At 45.7% G+C, this 21,290-nt stretch overlaps 1 protein-coding gene across 5 annotated transcripts in view; it reads left to right on the top strand.

Moving 5' to 3' along the window:
* The window catches only part of PSD2 (pleckstrin and Sec7 domain containing 2), a 72,778-nt gene extending 53,421 nt beyond the window's left edge, over window positions 1-19,357 (top strand). For all 5 annotated transcript variants that reach the window (XM_079143954.1, XM_079143952.1, XM_079143953.1 and 2 more), the window contains 8 exons: window positions 6,624-6,713; window positions 7,966-8,009; window positions 9,040-9,230; window positions 9,403-9,473; window positions 9,865-10,022; window positions 10,916-11,060; window positions 12,947-13,090; window positions 17,217-19,357. In XM_079143954.1, coding sequence (XP_079000080.1) covers window positions 6,624-6,713; window positions 7,966-8,009; window positions 9,040-9,230; window positions 9,403-9,473; window positions 9,865-10,022; window positions 10,916-11,060; window positions 12,947-13,090; window positions 17,217-17,426 — 1,053 coding nt within the window. In that variant the 3' untranslated portion in view covers window positions 17,427-19,357. The remainder of the gene's footprint in view (window positions 1-6,623; window positions 6,714-7,965; window positions 8,010-9,039; window positions 9,231-9,402; window positions 9,474-9,864; window positions 10,023-10,915; window positions 11,061-12,946; window positions 13,091-17,216) is intronic.
* Window positions 19,358-21,290: the final 1,933 nt, after the last annotated feature.

Genomic DNA, 21,290 nt, shown 5'->3' with positions numbered 1-21,290 from the left:
CCTGAGAAGGGCAATAGACACAAAACCAAGTGTCAGGGCCTGGTAATCCTATGATTAATACTGTTTCATAAAAATAATGATAGTATTCATCATTAATATTAAAACTTCAGTAATGGTGACCCACAGACCGTTGGAGGGCCGTGACTGTGCAGGCTGCAGCCTGATGGCACAGAACATGGGGAAGAGGAGGAGCAGCCTGGACTGGGCTCTGGCTGGGGCACTGGTTTGGGGAGGGCAAGGACCTCGGGGTGCCCTCATCAGGAAGAGCAAATGTGTGACAACTTGAGGAAAGTCAGCCTGGCCTGGCCTGATTGTGGAACAGGAGAGAGGATGAGTATATTCTGTGTGACCGTCACCAGAGTGGAAGCCCATGAAACAGCGCTGTTCCTGAGACTTCCCCCTGTTGGTGGAGAGTGGGTTTTGCTAGTTACTTTAAAAGTAGCAGTGAACGTGTTCCTCCACTCCTGTTCCCACTCTTGGCCGGTCTGAGGGTATACCCTGGGCCCAGCCCTGGATGCCCCTCCCCATAGCTGAGCTGCTCATGAGGGCAGCAGCCCCTGCTCAGTGAGCCCTGGGTAGAGCACACCCAGAATGTGGTGGGCCTTAGTGGCCATGGCCCTGCATTAATGCCCCAGTTGAGGAGAAAGTAGACTCAGCAGATCACAAGTGGGTGGGGTAGGACCCTCATCCTTGCTGAGGAAAGACCCTGAGGATCACATTTCTCTTGAGGCAGTGTTGCCCAATGACTAAGAGCTGAGTTCTGGGTCAGGGTTCTCTGTATCTCTCCACATGACAGTGGGTGGCCTGGAGCAAGCTGCTTACCTCACTTAGCCTCTGTCTCCCCATCGCATAATCCCCATGAGGAAGAACAGAGATAACATATGTGGAGCACTTTGCCCAAGGCCTGAGGGTTGCAGGGGCTGTGAGTCTTCGGAGGACCTCTGCTCTGTTCCCTGACCCTTGCTTCTCCTCTCTCTCTGCTGCTCATCAGACAGGAACTGAGTGCCTCATGGGATGAGAGGATCTCAGGAACCTGGGCCCTGCTGGTGCCCCCAGAAAGAGTTCTGGCAGAGAGGGAGGCAGAACCAGCTGTCAGAGGGTATAGATGCATGCTCTTCAGATGGGCAGAGCCTGGGTGAGGGCTCAGGAAGGCTTCCTGTAGAAGGGGCGTCTGGACTGGAGGTTGGAGGCTTAACAGAAATCCTGGCTGCTGAACACCTTCTGGATTCTGTGAACACGGAGGAAAGAACCCCTGCCTTAGGCTACCTGCCTTCTAATTAGAGGATGTGGTCAATAGAAAAGGGAACAAGTGATTACAAGTAGTGGTAGGTCTGGGAAGGGAATAAACAAGTGTGGTGGGGGTGGATGGGGGGTCAGGGAAAGCTTGGCATGAGGGCAGAGACTTGGAGGATCAGAAGCAGCCAGATACAGAAAGATTTGGGGAAAAGTGGTCCAGGCAAAGGGATCAGGAAGGATATTTTTATCTCTTGGCTATTGTGTGAATAGCTGCTATCAACATTCATGTACAAGTTTGTTGAACAACTGCTTTCAGTTCTTTTGGGCCCACACCGAAGAATGGCTATGCTGGAGCCTATACATATGGTCATTTTATGTTTAACTTTTTGAGGATCCACAAAACTGTCTCCATAGTGACTGTTTGTGTCCAGGTGGGAGATGGACAATGGTGGTTTGGGTGGACAGGGTGGTGGATGTGGAGAGAAGGGGTTGCAGAGGGAGACCTCTTGAGGATGAGTCTGACAGGACTTGCTCTTGGTGTTAGTCAGTCAAAGAGGAGTAAGGATGGCTTTGGCATCTGACTGACAGGTGGCACTATTTCTAGAGATGGGGAAGAAGTTTCTGTGTTTGTGGTGGAGGTAGCAGGAGAAGTGGGATTCAAGTCTATTATTATTATTATTATTATTATTATTATTATTAACAGGGATTGAACCCAGGGGTGCTTAACCACTGAACCACATCTTCAGCCCTTTTTTATATTTTATTTAGAGGCAGCATCTTACTGAATTGCTTGGGGCCTCGCTAAGTTGCTGATGCTGGCTTTGAACTCACAATCCTCCTATCACAGACTCCCAAGCTGCTGGGATTATAGGCATGTGCCATGGCACCTGGCTCAAGTCCCATTTCTGACATGCTGTGTTGGAGATGCCTGTTGGACATCAACATGGGGACACCACAGGGGTGGTGGTATCAATGAGTCCAGGGCCCAATAGAGATGAATGGGATAAAGAGATGAAGGGGGTGGTGGTCACTGCCATCCTGATAGAACTTAAAGACAGAAAACTGGCTGAATGCCCTGGGGAGAGAAGCAGGCTGATGGTGATGTTCTGAGGCCTGGTGTTATTTAGAGGTAAGCAGAGGACTAGAGGGGACTGTGAGGCAGCCGAGGCAGCTGAGGAAGTCCCAGGAAAACCAGAAGTATGTTGTATCTCACAAGCTGAGAGAAGAAAGTGTGTCAATGGGGAAGCAATGTTGAAAAGAGAACCATAATATCTACTGTGGGGGTGTTGAGGTATAGTCGTGTTGGAGAATGGAGAGCAAACATTCTAGGAAAGCATGGTACATTGTCAGGAGGTGTTGGTGCCCATAGAATTGGGTCATGATATAAAATGGGATCAGTTAGCATGACTCCGTACTCCTCTCCGAGCTTATCCATTCGACTGGGCTGAGATTCACAGTGTAGGAAATGAGTTGGATTTTATCAGGGTTGGGTTTTTTTTTTTTTTTCCCCTAGGCAAATAGGACAGAAGCAGAAAGGGGCAACAGAGTTGTAAGGATTGGTGGAAAGTGGTTAATGATAGGACCCGGAATCTAAATGGGATGAAAAGAAAGTGGGGACATTTGGATCTTAATAGAGTGTCAAAACATTGCTGGAATGAGCCTCCAGAGAAGGGTGATCTGGGAGGATAGAAGATGGATCAGGAGGGTACACTTGAACTGTGGAGGGATAAGCTGGAAGGGGGGATGTCAGAGAAAGGTGCTTTTCAACCTCCAAGCTAGAGAAGATGGTAGACCAGGTTGAGCTGGAGCTGGAGGTGAGGAGAGAAATTCAAGGGCATTTTTGATGTTCATCCTCTGGCACTGGTTAGTGGACTGAATGGCAGGGTCAAGGGGGCAAACCATCAAGGAGGAGGCAGAGAAAGGGGAGGTGGGTGGAGAGCCACTCCAGGAGAGTTCAAGCTGAGGCCAAGGTGGGTTGTTTTTGAGGAGCAGCTTGATTTCCCCAAACCTTGGGTTGCTTGAAGAGTGAAGTTGAATGGTGACATGGGTTGGGGCAGGATGGTGGGGGACTCCAGGGATAGTCCCAGGGGTTTGGCTGCTATCCTGGAGATCAGCAGTTGGGGTATCTGCCACCCAGGTGGCGATAGAACTTCACACAAGGGAAGAGCCAGTGTAGTTAGGGGTTAGTGAGAATTTGCAATATTGATAAGGGTTTCCCTTTCCGGAGGCCTTTGCTCAGTTCCTCCCTTCCTCCTTCAGGGGAGATGACATCTGCCTTCTTTCAGCTTGGCCTGCTTCATCCTGCTTCTGGGGTGAGATTTAAAGATAGGATAGGATTGTTCTAACCCTATGGCTGCATAGGAAGGTCATGCCAGACCTGTGGGGAAAGGTCTGGCTTCTATGGGGTCAAAGGTGGTGACCAAATTTTAGGACCTGGATGATGGTCTCGGTGGCTCCCCAGCCCCATCCAGCTTCCACTCTGGGAGAGAAAGTGAATTTAGTGAACTGGTCACCGTGGCCTGAGAGGGCCGGGCCCAGGCTTTAGACTGGGGCTTGTCATCAAATGGGCTATGACTTATTTCTGCTGGAAGACAGAGTCTGTGGAAGGAGGTCAAAGTCCAAGGGCAGCCTGGGAGACCCTGTTGTTTTCTATATGCAGTTAGGTATATACAAATTTAGAGTGATCATGTTTTCTGGAGGATTGACCCTTTTATCATTATGAAGATGTCACTCTTCATCTCTAGTAATACTTCCTGACTTCGAATCTCTTTTGAAGATGTTAGTGTAGCCATACTGCTGTTTTGTGAGTTGCACGGTATATCCTTTTCATTCCTGTGATGTCTGTTCCTTTATATTTAAGGCATATCTCCTGTATCATACACTTTCAAAAAGATCAGGACTGATAATTATTTAACTTGACCACTTAATTAATGATAACATGTTTGAGTTTAACTATACCAGGTTACTGTTGTTTTCTATTCAACTCCTCGGTTCTGTGTTCTTCTTCTTCTCCTTTCTTGCCTACTTTTCGATTATTTAAATATTTTCTTATTCCATTTTTCTCCTTTTAGTGTGATAGTTGTGCACTCTTTCAAAATTCTTTTTGTAGCTTGTGATTAAAGTTCTGTTACCACTTCCTGTTCAATGTGGTATTATTGACTTTTCTCTCAACTTTTTTTTTTCTTGCGGTGCTGGAGATGAAACCTCAGGCATTCTAGATGAATGCTTTACCACTGAGCCCAACCCTCTCTCAACTTATATATTGTGGTTATCATGCTTTTTAACTATTATATCTCCTAATATTTTATTTCCCAGAAAACTGTATTGCTTTACACCATTAATATTCAGTTGCTCAACTCATTCCATTGCTCCTCATTCCTTTCTGCTTCTCTATGCTTCCATCCAGAATGATTTTCCTTTTGATGGAAGAATTCCCTTTAGTATTTTCTTTCTTCATTTCTTTCTTTTTTTTTTTTTTTTTGTTAAACTGTTTCTGGGGTGTTTCCCAGGGCCTCTTGTCCTTGGTGGACCTGAGCCCTGGGTTTTGTTCTCTAGTCCTATAAGACCACTCCGCCGCTCAGCCTTTGGGCTGCTGTTTGTGCTTGAAGAAGGGAAGCTGCTTGTTGCTGGTCTCTCCTCTCCATGCCCCTTCTTGGCAGGATCTTCAGTCTTGAAGTCCTCATGGCTGTTATGTTTCTCCAGTGACCTCACACAGATGTTTTATTAATATTTCTGATCACAATTTTTTCTATTGTGAAGATTCCTCTGGAACAAGATAGTCTGTATTATTTGATTGGAAATCTTGTCTAGTTGCTTTTCAATTTTGCACTCCTGACTAATGGTTAGAGAATGTTCAGTGTGTGTGGAATTCAAAGACAATGCTATCAACATTGCCCTTGTATTCTTTTTTTAAAAATTAAAAAAATTTTTTAGTCAATGGACTTTTATTTTATTTATTTGTATGTGGTGCTGAGGATCAAACCCAGTGCCTCACACATGCTAGGCAAGTGCTCTACCCTCAGCTACAAGCCCAGCCCAGCCCTTGTATTCTTCTGCATACAAATGTGTATGTGGCTGTACTTGTGTGCTGAAACACAGATATGAACCTGTAAAAATATATATAGAAACATATGAAACAAACATATCAAGGCACACAGGGTCTTCTCCTTAACTCCTTGGAAAAGATGTAGAAAATTCTTGCTTGTCAGTTTATTAAATTTTATAGCACTTTTTTTCTAATTATTTCTGTGGTGTGTGAATGTTCCCTATTATGTTAATAGATTCACTTTGCTAAAATGGTGCCATGGTCAATAAATTTGGGAAGGTGTACGTGGAATCCCCTCCTTGGAGAATTCCAACACCCAGAAGCATTAAAGACTCTGAAACACATAAATAAACTTATTTAATTATGAACTGCTTTTCTGAGAGAATATCTATTTCTATCCCATGGGATACCAAGGTTCCATAGGTAAATCTGACAAGATACTATTTTATAGCAAACCCAAGTTCACAAAACCTCACAAAGAAACATGCCACCCAGTGCTTCTTCAAAAGTGGCCACACCAAAGAAAGTCTGAAAGTGTGAACATCAGGTGTTAGGTTTGGAGGGTTCAAGTCTCAGTGATTAAAAAGAGGCAAACCTTATGGATATAGTCATTCCCAGCTCCTTGTGTCTCCAGTAGTGAACCATCTGCACAGGTTTTCTTTGTATCAGCCAAACTCAGCATGGGGCACCCATGTGTATTGGTGGAAATTGATTTTTGACTCTCATAAAACCAAACTCTCCCTTACTTCACCTACCTTTTGGAGGTCTTGCTGCCCCTCTGTGCAGGTGAGAGGGTGAGGCGGTTGTGGCGGAATACACAGAGCTTCTGCTCAGGAGCCGAGAGGCCTGGGTTCAAGTCCTGGTGCTGAGTGACCTTGGGAGAGTTAACCATGGAGGAGCGGGTGAGAGCACGGGCTTTCATGTCAGACACACTTGGCCCTTCCACTTCCTCGCTGTGCGATCATGGGCATGTCACTTCACTTTCCTGCACCTCAGTTTCCTTGCCATGTGGTGAGAAGAAAAAAGATAATGCATGTCAAATATAGTACCTGGAACATAATAGGCACCTGACAAATGCCAACTATTAAAATGCTTCATCCAAACCTGACTCCTTCATCTGGGTTTGAAAAGAACCCCAACCTTTCATGATGCTTGAGGATCAAGTAGAATCTTGAATGTGAAAGAGTTTTGTAAACTCTTGGAGACAAAGGAAAATCCAGGCAGTATTATTTTTATTACTGCCTTTGATGCTGCCTCATCTCTTCTGGTGGGGCAGGGCAGGGTGTGGGGACCACACCAGCCTCCTTCCTTACCCTCAGGAAGAACTGTTTCTCCATTACAGAATATTGGCAAGAAGATGTCCTGCCAACAATTCATCGCCAACTTGGATCAGCTGAATGATGGCCAAGACTTTGCCAAAGACCTGCTGAAGGTATTACCGAATGGGGGTTCCCATGTCCCTAGCTGGGAGTGTGGAGACTAGTCTCCATTCACCTAAATCCTGACATTCCAGACCCTTAATTCTAGAGTCAGGGCCACCATGACTTTGGACAGAGTTAGAGACCATCTGGCTCAAGAGGTGACTGTTCCATATTCCCTGAGTTAGGCAGAAGGGTAGGCTTCATGAGGTGTATTGTTTTGCTTCAACTATCATCATTGCTGCCACAGTAAAAATCATCATTACCATTAATTGTCACAGCTACCACCCATCACCACCTTCTTTACCACTGCCACCTCCACCATTTTCATATCACCCCAGAGAAAAACCCACTCATTCCTCCAACATCACAGAAATTAAATCCATCAATTTTCTTTTGAGGCTGAAGCCCAGAAGCCCAGGGTGGAACTCTGACTTTTCCAGCCTGGTTAGTTTTCTAGCTTGGAGGAAGGAAAACTTGGATTTTTTGAGGGGGGAGGAGGGGTAGATAATAAGTTAATTTTTTTTTAATGATCCGGTTGTAGCAGGAGGGTAGTTGAATTGTGAGTCTGGAGGTAAATATGTTTAATTATTAAGTGTCAATTAAAAATTAAATCAAGAAAGAGAACATTGTCTCCATCTCTCTTCCTAACACAATGATCTCTTCACTATCAAGAAACACTTGTAAATATATCTGTGAGATCAAACTGCATCCTACCTATTCACTTCTCCAATCCACTCATCCATACCTCTACCCACTTCTCCATCCACCCACCCATTTTCCCCATACATGCTTCTGCCCATCTACACAGCCACTCAATAACTCAGGTACTCACGTACCATCCACTTACCCATCACCCATACACATCCCCACTCTCCCGTATACAAACCATCCACTTGCTCACCCATCCCACATCTCTCTATTCCCCCATTTGTCCATCTACTCATTCATCCTCCCATCAACCCATCCATCTTGTTGAGCATATATTGTGTGTTGAGATTCAGTGGAGAAAAAGGCAACTCCTGACCTATGAAGCTTACAGTCTCCTGGGAATACAACAGTAAATGAGCACATAACTAAAAATCACCCATCCATATATCTACCCATGCTCTCATTTATCCATCCAACAAACAAGTTTGAATCACACACCCACTCTGCCCTATTAACTGAAAAGTCGCTCCCTCACTGGACCCTCATTGCTAGAGATCAATGAGAATTTCTTAGACTCTTCTCCTGAACTTCCCTTTCTCTTTCCCCCTATCCCAGACCCTTTACAACTCCATCAAGAATGAAAAGCTGGAATGGGCCATGTGAGTAGTGCCCATGGGCACAGGTATGGGGAGATTGCTTCACTGGGAAGAGGGAGTGGCTAGGGGATTGCAGGTTCAGCACACTGACCACTCTCCATGGTGCTGATTCCTTCCAACCAAGGGCCCTGATAACCCCTGTCCAACTGGCCAACATCCATTGTTGAGTTTCCTTTTGGGCTCATTTTCTGTCTCAATAAAAGTGTGCAATGTTGACAATGCTGTGGAATAGACTGAACTGTGAACTTAGTTCAATGATGTCTGCAACTGTTTTTCTGTACTGAGGATATTGCCAAATTTCCAATGATGACAGCTCTTTCCCCTTTGGGAACTTGACAGGTAGGAGGCACAGACCCCTAGAACCTTGAGAGTATTACCATGTTTGGGTGGTAACTGCTCTTGGCAGTGGGAAAGTGTGACTACCCCCTGTGAAGGCAGTGAGACCTGGAGGTGCCCGGAGGGGTGGCAACCTTGCTGGTTGGAAAGGCTATGAGAGGCTTTGGAGGGAGCCCATCCCTGCTGTGCTCCCCAGAGAAGCCTGTGCCTTTGGATCTGTGTAGAGTTCCCAGGCTCAGGGCCCCTGACCCCAGTGGAAATAGCTGGCACTCCTCTATCAGGGCTCTCATGGTGGGCCTGAACCTTAGGGGCCTCTCCTATGGGCCTGCCCTTTGCTGTGTGGTGCATGGTTTGTGCAGCAGCTTCAGTCTGCCCAGAGTTAGGCTCTCAGGGTTGGAGAGAGGAGAAGGATGACTGGGAAGGAGACCTGAAGATAGTGAAGTCTCCAACTTTGTCATCAAGGGTGGAGGATTAGCTTAGAGGCCCCAAATCAAAGATTAGAGGTCAGCAATCAGAAGTGAAGAGAGAAGTCAGAGATCTGGATCTGGTATCTGGACCCTCCTCAGCTATACATCTAGGGACTGGCCTTTCCCTCTGGATTCCCCTGGTTCTCAGAGGGGGTAGTTGGTGGGAGAGGCCATAGCAATGTGGGGCAGAGGCCTCTGTGGAGGTGATGCTCAGCCTGGTACCTTCCTAGTGATGAAGATGAGCTGAGGAAATCCTTGTCTGAGCTGGTGGATGACAAGTTTGGGACAGGCACGAAGAAGGTGACCCGGATCCTGGATGGTGGCAACCCCTTTCTGGATATCCCACAGGCTCTCAGCGCCACCACCTACAAGCATGGTGTGCTGACCCGGAAGACTCACGCTGACATGGATGGCAAGAGGAGTGGGTATCAGGCTGGACTAAGGGACATGGGGAGGGATACTGGCAGAAGGGGGTCCCACCAGGCTGTGGCCACTTCTTTGGGGATGCACACACAGGTAGACATGCCGAGGAGGCAGGTAGGAGATATTGGAGTGGGTGATTGCAGGCACACTACTTGCATTTCCCTCCCCAGCACCCCGTGGGAGGCGTGGCTGGAAGAAATTCTACGCCGTGCTTAAAGGGACCATCCTGTACCTGCAGAAGGTGAGAGTCTGCTTTAGAGTCGTTCCCTAGGAAGAGCCAGCTCAGTCCCATCCAGCCCCTGCCTTATGGTGCCCAGGGGCTCCTGGACAGGATATGAGGCTTACAGAGGTATTAGGTCCCTCCCCCATTAAGGATTTGACTTGAGCTCACTCAGGATTTTTGGAGATTTGGGGGAGGGGTGTTTGAAATGCCCAGTGGCTTAGTGGCCACCCATGTCAGGCCTCTTGGACAGACTAGGGTACAGGGGAGGGGTACATAAGTGATTCTTCCTGGGGGTTAAGAAGATAGAAGGACAGAAAAGGAGAGTGAGAGGGAGGGAGGTGAGAATGGAACATTTGGGGCAGTGGGCCAGAGCCTGGTAATGACAGCACAATCTCCACTCACCCGCCAGGATGAGTATAGGCCCGACAAGGCTCTGTCAGAGGGTGACTTGAAGAACGCCATTCGTGTGCATCATGCTCTGGCCACCAGGGCCTCTGACTACAGCAAGAAGTCCAATGTGCTCAAACTGAAGACCGCAGACTGGAGGGTCTTCCTTTTCCAGGCACCGTAAGTAGGAGCCAGAGCCCCTCGTTTCCACCTGGGCTCAGGGCCTACAGTATCCACCCTGCACACATTCCTTTCCTGGTACCCTGTGGGTGGACACCTTAGCTTCCCATGCATGTGCGTTCCAGAACAGATCAACAGTTAGGTTCTCAAAGTGGGTTTCCCTCAGCATCCCTTGGAAACTGGTTAGGAATACTTAACTGGTTAGGTGCTGGCCCCACCTTGGACCTATTCAATCAGAAATTTGAGGGCGGCCCAGCTATTTTGCTTTAACAAGCCCTGCAGGTGCTGCTGATACACACTGAAGACCCCGAAGGGTGAGTTGATGGAATCTTTACCAATCATTCTTGACTTTAAATTTAGGTGGTGAAGACTACCCCTGCCTTTGACCTATAAGGCCTTCCTTATGCTCTGCTACGAGCTATCCTTCTGTAACTTGAGATTGGGGTTTTCATGTGCTAGAGGAGCTAAAAAGGAGGCACACTGGTAGGTGAGGCCTGCAGATCAGAGTAAGTGCTGGGCAGGTGGCAGGGACAGGACAGGAGGGCAGTGGAGGGGCCACCACTTGCTTCCTACCACTGAAGACCCCCTGAGCTCATGGGCTCCAGGGCATTAGTTCTAGACTTGGGCAAGTTTATTTTCACAAAAAAATTCAGAATTTCCTGGGAGCTGGGACAGAATGGGAATTCTCTACAGAGTTCTGACCAGGACCACCCAGCCCCCTGCCCCATCCTTCCTCCCTCCTTTCCTTGCCTTTAAAAAGGAATTAGTGTGCTCTCTAATAGTATGCTCTCTTTAGGTGCCAGGCCTAAAGCTGGATACTGGGTGCAGGGTGGGAAGACAGAGACTCCTCTTTTGAGAAGCAGGTGCCCTCTCTTATCTCCTCTTGTCCCCAGGAGCAAGGAAGAAATGCTGTCCTGGATCCTGCGGATCAACCTGGTGGCTGCCATCTTCTCAGCCCCGGCCTTTCCAGCAGCGGTCAGCTCCATGAAGAAGTTCTGTCGGCCCTTGCTGCCCTCCTGCACCACTCGCCTCTGCCAGGTTCAAGCTCCTGGGATAACGACACACCTCCCTGGGGCAGCCGCAGGCCCAGGCCTCCCATTCTGCAGCATACCCCAGATCCTTCTCTAGGGCTCCTGGTTCTGGGCTGAGGGACATCAGGGAAGGGTAGATGTTCTCCTGCATTCCACAGTGCCTTCTCTCACAGAAGGGAAGACTGAGGCCTGGCTGTGCTGTGGTGGGTGGCAGGAGCACACTTCCTTGCCCTATGGTTGGTGTGATTGTGGGTCTGTAGCATGAATAGGAGAGGTTGTCTGTGTCATGTGGAGCCAGGGGCAGGTGAGACATGGTGAACCCTTCCTCCAGTGCTCTTTTTAATTTTTAAATATTAGCATTATTAACACATGTTAATCCTACAGATTAATGGGATTCGCCAAGATATTTCCAGGCTTACATCATGCACTGAGCATGACCACCCACCCTCTGCCTTCACCACACCTCTTCCTGCACCCTTCCCATGCTCTAGGAACTAATCCCTCTTCTACTTTCAGGTCAACTTTTTTCTTTTAGCTTCCACATATGACAGAGAACATGTGATGCTTGTCTTTCTGTGTCTGGCTTATTTCACTTAACACAATGTCACCCCGTTCCACTCATTTTGGTGCAAATAGCAGGATTTCATTATTCTTTATGGCTGAATACTACTCCATTATATATATATATATGTATATATATATATATACATATATATATTCCATATAATATAATTATATAAATGTTTATATATAATATCTCTTTATCCATTCATCTGTTGATGGGCATTGTCTTGGCTATTGTGAATAGTACCACAATAAACATGGGCATGCAGGTATCTCTTTTTGTATACTGACTTAATTTCCTTTGGATCTATACCCAGGAGTGGGGCATTGATTGCTTGGCAATTCCATTTTTAGTTTTTTGAGGAACCATCATACTGTTTTCCAGAGAGGCTATACTAATTTACGTTCCTGCCAATAGTATTCTTCTGCATTTGTTATGATTATTTTTTAAGTAGCATCCAGTGCTCTTTTGATGTCTTCGCTTATCCTGAGATGTTTCATTTGTCATCCTACAAAAAGCTTTTCTAATCAATACTCCAGGTTTTCAGGATATTTGGAGAGGGAAGGATAAATGGACCAGAACTTGAGAGGTAGAGGGCTGGGGAAGCTCCAAAGTTCCTGACTTTGTCAGCTGTTGTCCCCTTTCCTATTGAGCCCTAGTCTCTCCACAGAGCTCTGGGGGCTTCTGCATTGTCCCAGAGCTCCTCTGTATGCATACACAGTGAACATACCAAGTACACACAGGCACCATGCAGGCATACATGTGCTCATGTAAACACAGTGCACTCACATGTACACATGTCCCGCAGCACATCCACAGGCATGCACATGCATGTGCACGCTGTACAAGGGCCCTATCTTATGGTGGGTGGGATGTGTGTGCCCTTGTCAGTCAGTGACAGTGTCTTTCTCAGTTTATCTTTGGGTGTGATCCTGGATCTGTGACTGTTATGCACACCTGAGAAGGAATGTGAGAGAATGTTATGTGTCATATGGAGCCACAGATAAGTGGGGTCAGGCCGGCCCTTGGCTCAGTGTGTTTGTGTGTGCATGTGAGAATTCCAATGTGTCTGGGTGTGTGTCTGTGTCATGGAATGTGCATGGGCACATACAAGCGTGAGGGGCTCATCTCCTGAGCTTGCAGGGACATTATAGAGTTGGTGCCCCTGGGAGCAAGGAGAGGAAGAAGATGGGAGGAACCCTCCCTTGGGTTCAGAGCCTGACTCTACCGCCATGGACTTGGGAACTCCAGCTAGCCTATTTCCCATTGGTGACCCACCCTGTGACAACTGAGAGTCAGGTCTCACGATCTAGGACTTGTCTTTGCAGGAGGAGCAGCTGCGGTCTCATGAGAACAAGTTGAGGCAGGTGACTGCAGAGTTGGCTGAGCACAGGTGCCACCCAGTGGAGAGGGGCCTCAAGTCCAAAGAGGCCGAGGAATACCGGCTGAAAGAGCATTATCTCACATTCGAGGTGGGTCTCAGGGGGATGGATGGGGAGGGTCTGAACTGGGGCCGGAGGAGGAGGTCAGCTCCTGCTCTCCACCTCCTACCACCACTCTCCTTTGACAGCAAGGGGCTTCTAGTTTGGGAGTTCCCCACTTTGGGGTCTTCCCCAAGGCAAGTGTAATCTAATAGATCATGGCTTCCTGTGGGCCAGTCTTGCACAGTCCAGGTGCCAAATGATAATCAAATAATTGCACCTCCCTTGGGTCTCTTCAAGAGCACTCAAAAGACCCCAATGGAAATGCCATCACCTTTCCAGGGTCCTTTCTCATGCACCTCCAAGATAGGCCCAGTTTCTCTGGAAGTTTTTACAACCAGTTTTTACAACTTCTATCTACCCACCCCTGCCCACCAACCTTGGTCTCCTTTTCCTTCAGCACATATGCTTATAAAGCAGAGCAACTTCATCTCTTCTTCTACACTCCCCTCTTTTATCTTATCTCTCTCTACTACCTTGATTCTGCCTCATGACATTCTGTAGATGGGACTGACCGTGTATCACTTTGGTTGGGTCTAGGAGGCAGGGTTGGGAGGAGGGAGGAAGGCAGGAAGCACTTGTCCATTTTGGACTGACATGCAGATGGAGGTGTACAGACAGACAGACAGACAGATGAAAAGGTTAAGACTGATCTAGGAAGTTCCCAGAGCACAAATGGCAGGACCTCACCAATCTCAGTCTCTAGATTTCCACGCTGACTTTTCGTTGAGGTGTTGGGGAGAGAGGAGAGTCACAGGGTAGACTCTGATTTTTTTTTCTTTTGCAGTGCTGGGTATTGAACCCAGGGTCTTGTGCATGCTGGGCAAATGCTCTACTACTGAGCCACATCGCCAGCCTTAGACACTGACCCCCCTTTCTTTTTCATTCTGGGGATCAGACCCAGGGTCTTGCACATGCTAGGCAAATGCTCTACCACTGAGCCACCTTCCCAGCAGACCCTGACCTTTTGAAAAACAGAAAGCTTGATAGCTTTTGAAAGTCTCACATCTACTCTCTGCACTGTAAAAATAGTGATGGCAAAAGCTAGATTGATCTCTTGTTAAATACTAGGTCTGGCTCTCCTTGCTTCTATTGTATTGACTGATAAAAATCATCATATTGACTCTGTAAAAGGGTTCTGTTGCTATCCCCATTTTACAGATGGGGAAACTGAGGCTCAGAGAGTTCAGAGCACTTGCCTGAGGTGATATAGTTAAGAAGTGTAAGATCCAGGATCCTAACCTAGGTGTTCAGCTACAGCTCCAGTACCCTGGTCTTTCTCATTCTTGCCTGGCTTGATGCAAGGGTGGTGGTGTGGAAGAGGAGGTGAAGCCCAGCAGGGGAAGGGTCTTGCTCATGTGGCAGAACTAGGGGAGAAAAGGGTTCCTTGCCCTTATTCTCTAGTCCTTCCAGGACACCAGCCTCTCTTTAATGTGATAGGGCATGAAGGTCAGAATCAAGATCCTCTGACACTGCTAAATCTCCCTCCTAAATGTTAACACCAATTTATAACCCTTTTAATAGTTTATGCCTGAATCTATTTCTCCACATCCTCACTGAGAATTGTGTCAAACGTTTTAATATTCACTAATCTGATAGGTTTAATATAAGTGTCTCATTACTATTTTAATTTAGATTAAAACTTTTAAAATTATAAAATATGTAACAAAATTTACCTCCTAAACAATTTTTTTGGGGGTACCGGGGATTGAACTCAGGGACACTAGACCACCTACCCACATCCCCAGCCCTAGTTTGAGATAGGGTCTCACTGAGTTGCTTAGTGAGGCTGGCTTTGAACTCGCCATCCTCCTGTCTCAACCTCTGGAGTCACTGGAATTACAGGCATGTGTCACTGCGCCCGGCCCTAAACCATTTTTTTTTTTAATAGAAGTTTACTTATCCCAAAAAAAGTCCTCATGCAAAGAAAATATTGCTCATATAAAGAAAATATTTATACTAACCAGATAGTAAAAAAAAAAACAAAAAACAAAAAACAAAAAACAAAAAACTAAAAAATGAAACCAAACAACAAAAAATCCCCCACAATTTAAATAAATTCAATTATTAAAAATATAATTTATATCTTGAAGCAAACTAAATGACCTAAAAGTTGTACAGGAAGAAATAAAAAAGGTGACAAATTAAGTTTTAAATCCTTTAGACAAAAATATCTGGGTTGTAAGGTTCTGCCTAAACCATTTTTAAATGCATAGTTCAGTAGTAAGTCTACTCATATTGTTGAATAACCAATGTCCAGAACCTTTTCATCTTTCCAAACTGAAATTCTGTACCCATTAAACAGCAAATCCTCATTCCCATTCCCTTGTCTCTGGTAGTCCCAGGTCTACTGTCTGACTCTATATTTTGATTGCTCTAGATATCTCATATAATTTGAACCATACAGAATGCGTCGTTTTGTGACTAGCTTATGTCACTTAGCATAATGTTAAGATTCATCCATGTAAGCCAGGTGTAGTGGCCCATGCCTGTAATCTCAGAGGCTCTGGAGGCTGAGGCAGGAGAATCACAAGTTCAAAGCCAGTCTCAGCAACTTAGTGAGGCCCTGAGCAACTTAGTGAGACCCCCTGTCTAAAAATAAAAAGGGCTGGGGATGTGGCTTAGTGGTTAAGCACCCCGGGGTTCGATCCCTGGTACCCCCTCAACACCACCAAAAAATTTATTCATGTAGCATGTTTCAGAATGGCCTTCCTTTTTAAGGCTGAATAATATTTTATTGTATACTCATAATACGTTTTCTTTATCTGTTCATCTCTTGATGGACATTTGGCTTAGCAATGAAGATCTTTTGATGTGCTTGTTGGCCATTTGTATATCTTTTTTAAAATTTATTTTTATTGTAAACAAATGGGATACATGTTGTTTCTGTTTGTACATGGAGTAACAGCATACCATTTGTGTAATCATACATTTACATAGGGTAATGATGTTCAATTCATTCTGTTATTTTTTCCTTCCCCCCACCCCTCCCACCCCTCCATACAGTTCCTCCTTCCTCCATTCTTGCCCCCCTCCCACCCCCCAGTATGTGTCATCATCCGCTTATCAGTGAGATCATTTGTCCTTTGGTTTTTTGAGATTGGCTTATCTCACTTAACATGATATTCTCCAATTTCATCCATTTGCCTGCAAATGCCATAATTTTATTATTCTTTATAGCTGAGTAATATTCCATTGTATATATATATACCACAGTTTCTTTATCCATTCATCAATTGAAGGGCATCTAGATTGGTTCCACAGTCTAGCTATTGTGAATTGAGCAGCTATGAACATTGATGTGGCTATATCTCTGTAGTATGATGATTTTAAGTCCTTTGGGTATAGGCCGAGGAGTGGGATAGCTGGGTCAAATGGTAGGTCCATTCCAAGTTTTCTAAGGAATCTCCACACTGCTTTCCAGAGTGGCTGCACTAATTTGCAGCCCCACCAGCAATGTATGAGTGTACCTTTTTCCCCACATCCTCGCCAACACCTATTGTTGCTTGTATTCTTGATAATCGCCATTCTAATTGGGGTGAGATGGAATCTTAGTGTAGTTTTGATTTGCATTTCTCTTATTACTAAAGATGGGGAACATTTTTTTCCCATTTGTATATCTTTTTCAGAGAAATGCCTATTCATGTCATTTATTCATTTTTAAATTGGGTTGTTTGCTATTTTTTTTGGTGTTGAGTTGTAGAAGTTCTCTATATATTTGAGATAGATATTAACCCCTTTATCAGATATATGAATTTCAAATATTTTCTCCCATTCTGTAGATTGCCTTTTTATTTGCTGGTTATATCCTTTGATGTATAGAAATTTTAAATTTTGGTGCAGTCCCATTTGCCTGTTTTGACTTTTGTTTCCTGTGCCTTTGCTATCATATACAAGAAACCACTGGTAATTTTTTGGATTTTAAAAACTATTAGTGAAATTTATGTGCATGTCCCTTCTCTATTTTTATTGGATACTTTTATTTCCTTTTTATTGATTGTGAGAGGTCTCTGAATATTAAGGAAATTATTTTTTTTGTTATATAAGATACCAATCTTTTTTCATTTTACTGTGTGCCCTTTGACCTTACTTTTGGCCTTGCTTTTTTTTCCCCCAGAAAAGTCGTTATGAAACCTATATTCACCTCCTGGTTGTGAAAATCAAGGTGGGCTCAGATGATCTGGAGCGAATTGAGGCTCGGCTGGCCACGCTAGAAGGGGATGATCCTTCTCTACGGAAGACACACTCTAGCCCTGCCCTGAGTCAGGGTCATGGACCTGTGACTGGCAACAAAGCCACACAGGATGCTCCTGGGTCTGATACTTAGCTGGTGTGGACATGCTGCAAATGCCCCAGAGGGGTCAGTGAGCACAATTCCAGCCTGGGGCCACTTGGACCAAGCTCCAGGCAATTGACAGGCAACCAGAGGGGCTTGGAGAGCCCTTTGGACCAAGGAGTTGGAGCTGCCATTCATGGCATTGGTCTTCTTGCATCCTGGGCCATCTCTGACCTTGACCTTCTCCCAGCCCTCATTGCCCTTTCCACACAGGGCCTCACTTTGTAGGCCAGGGTGTACACGCTCTAGCACCTCCTCACTGGAGAAGCTGAGAAGGCCATTGCTTCCCCTAGCTGCCTTCCTCTCATCAAGCTTCTCCCTTGTCTCCCATGTTTGTGAGGGCAGGTCTGGGCTCTGGACTCAGCCTTGACCCCTACCTTCCTTTTCTCTTCCTCCTTCCTTTGAGTTGACCAGCAGCAGGTCTGTGGACCACCAGCACCATCTGCTCCTCCTCCTCCCAGAAATATCTGCAATCAGGCCCAGTTATGCCTCACATTGCAATAATCTGGGACCCGGGCCTGCCACTGATCAGTACCAAGCTGTCTCCACACACGTGTGTGCTCTCATCTCCTCCCAGCCATGGAGGTCACTACTGTCTCCTTTTTATACAAACATAAATGTACATATATATATAAATTATATATATATAAGGAATCCCTTTAAAGATGGGGTTGGAATTGCTATCAGAGGATGAAATCAGATGAAGGAAAAGCCTGTTTCAGAGTTTTGCCTGTTATCGAGTTGGGCTCCATAGCATTGACAGTCTGGGAGGGAAGATGGAGATAGTGATGAAACCCCCTCACCTGCCTTTTCCTCTTCCGGCTGACCTGTGACTCACAACTGATCTTCCAGTTGATGCTTTTGGACTAAATAGACAGGACCTGTGTGTGCCACCCCTTCTGTCCCAAGGCCGTCCTGGGGGGTAAGTGGGATGGGACCATTGCCTTGTTTGTACTTGGGTATTGATGTTGGTGCTGCCAGGTCTCTGAGTTCAGAGGTGGCCTCTTGTACAGAACTAATGCATAGGAATAAAAGACACTCCACCCGTTGGAGAGAGCCACTTGTCAACAAGCCCAAAGATGTGTGGTGGAGGAAGGTTATGGAAGCCATTAATTTTTGGTCTTGGGAAAAGGTGGAAAGAAAAGTTGCTGATTGCTGATATTTCTTTCATTTTTTTCGTGAATCAGAAAGGCTTAGCTAAGGACATATCTGGGAAGAATAGAGATATTTTCCACATGCCCATCACAGATTAGCATCCTTCGAAACCTGCATTCCTCAGGCCCACAAGTGAGTTGGGGTGAAGGCACTCTCAAGGTGGCTATGATGAGCCAATCCTTCCTATTGTTTAAATACATTAATGTAGTTTGGCCAGCAATTTGACCTCTGTGGTAACATATTTAATTAATAAGATAAGTCAGCCTCTTGACTAAGTATCTAACATTTCCAAACCCACTCACATTTGATACAGGGACATGTGACTATGTGGAGAGATGTAGTGATTTAAATCCAGATTATTTAAGTTGGACCAACTGAGGTGTTTTATAACCAAACCATCTGGCCCCTTCGTTTTGCTCAGGGGAAGTAAATGTTCGTTTTAATGAAATTGAAAAGGCAACATAAAAGAGCTCTCTGTACTTTTTCCATGCTGCCTCAAAGGTCCTTTGATTTTCCGGTCAGCGTCCCACTCTCTGCTTTGAGGGCGGGTGATGACCACAGAAGTACAAGCTCCATCAGCCTCGGACAGATGTGCTTCCCCGGGCACTAGTTGTGCCTCTCATCAGTGAAGAAATTTTTAGTTTGCTTCTTTAATTGTATAATTATTTATTTGTAAATTATATACATGTACTACTGTACTAAAATATTATGTACATTATAAAACATACACAAAAATAGAAATTTAAAAGAAGAGGAGATAAAATAAATCTAAATCAAAGTTCTAACACTTCTTCCTGTATTCTAATGAACCATCATGTTCCCTGCCCCAATTTCTGCCCTAATATACCCATTTTCTAGGACTATCCAAATCTATGGCCTGGAGAGATGCGATAAGTGATCTGCGCCACCTGGTGGTCCTTGGAAGTGGTTGCAGGTTCAGGGGCTCTAGGGGTAGGAAGGGAGCTGGCCCTTGGATCTTGGTTTCTTGTGCCTCCATCCTCTCATTCCATGAGGGTCAACCCTGTGCGGCACACTGTGCTGGGTATTGCGGACAATGTGGTGAGAAAAAATTAGACCAGTTTCCTGTTCTCATGGGGCTCAGAGTCTAGTGGAAAGAGGGACAGGCAGTTACCATTAACTGTTTGGGACTCTGGGAGGGGCTAGGGAGAAACCAAAAGTGATCCAGTAGAGGGAAGAAAAATTTGGGGAGTGGGGAAGAAAACTCTGACTCAGGTAACTGCCCAAATATCTTAAGGGTTCTAGGGGACAGGTGGTAGAAGGGAAGTTGCTTAAGAGGATGGAGACATTTTGTGAAAGGCCACACTGAAGTTCCCCCAAGCAGAAATTTGACAGGAAGAGTGGAGAAGGGGACTCTCTGGCCAAATGTGCTCCAGGGGGGATGACATGAGGAGGAATAAGCCAAGGAATTATATTAGGTCTTGGCCCTGGATGTTAGCAAGTATGGCAGGTATCTTAGAATTCAGAACAGATATGAAGGTACCATGTGGGGTCACATAAAGTTCAATGAGTTCACCAAGAGGTCACTGAATTAATTGGGGGTCATATAGAGATCAGTGAGTTCATTTGAGTCATGGAGGTGGTTTCTGACTGAAAATTCAGAACAACTCTGAGCCCTCAGAAGGGTCAAATAAGGACACTAAACTGGGTCACAATAAGGTTGTGACTATATCAGGAGGTTATACAGAGTTAATTTGGGATTCCATGGAAGTCAGAGGACACATAGAGAATTACTGGCCCTCAGAAAAATGTAGAGTCAAGAGCAAAACAAAGAGATGGCAGAGGGGCCTGGATGAGACTATCTGATAGGGCCTGAGAGGGGGCAGTGATGTGCACAGCATCCAGTCAATTATTTCTTTCTGTTTCTTTGTCATAAGTGCTTTCCCCAGCACCCCCACAACAAGTGCAATGACTTTATCTCTTCCTTTACTTTTCTTCATCACCTCTCTGTCTCATTTGGTTTTTGTCACTCTGACAATGTGATTCAAGGATGCAAGGCATGGTGGTGTCATCACCATCCAAGTAGCACTTACTAGTCGTCTACCAGGGCAGTCCTGGGTCCACAGCCACTCTCTGAGATAGGTATTTTTATCATCATTTCACATCGAGGACCCTGCAGCTTAAACAAGTCCCACAGCTAGTGTGTGACAGAACAAGTGTTCAAACTCAGGTGGGATCCCATTGATGCCTAAACTCTCTCAACACTAAGCCTCTTTGTTCCACCCATTGTAGGTCTCTGACTACACACACATATACATGTCCACCTCAGCTCTTTGGAGAGAGTTCCTTGTGTTCTGACTGGAAGCTTCTGGTTCCTGGTGCTGGGCACTGGTTTAATAAATTAGTAGATGAGGTGAAAGACATTCTTAACTCTGGACCTCCATCTTCCTCTATACCTGAAATCATGTACCCTTCATCAGGGGCTGCAAGATGAGACAGGTCCTGGCTCTGAGGGGGCATAAAGTTGGGGAAACAGCAATACCCTGTGGGCTTATGAGCTGTAGCTCTTGTGGTCCTTCTGGCAGCAAGGGTACCCATTATGCTTCTTTGCATGTCCAGACTTTGCCTGTGACGTGTACAAGGCCCCAAGGGTCATCCTGCCTCAGCTGCCCCTGTGCCAACCCCACAACCCTTCCTTTTTCACCAACCCAGGCCCGGAAATTGTTGCCCCAGTCCAGTCCC

The sequence above is a fragment of the Sciurus vulgaris genome (assembly GCF_902686455.1).
Source record: "Sciurus vulgaris genome assembly, chromosome: 6".
Lineage (NCBI taxonomy): Eukaryota > Metazoa > Chordata > Mammalia > Rodentia > Sciuridae > Sciurus > Sciurus vulgaris.
This window is presented reverse-complemented; position numbering and strand designations above follow the sequence as displayed.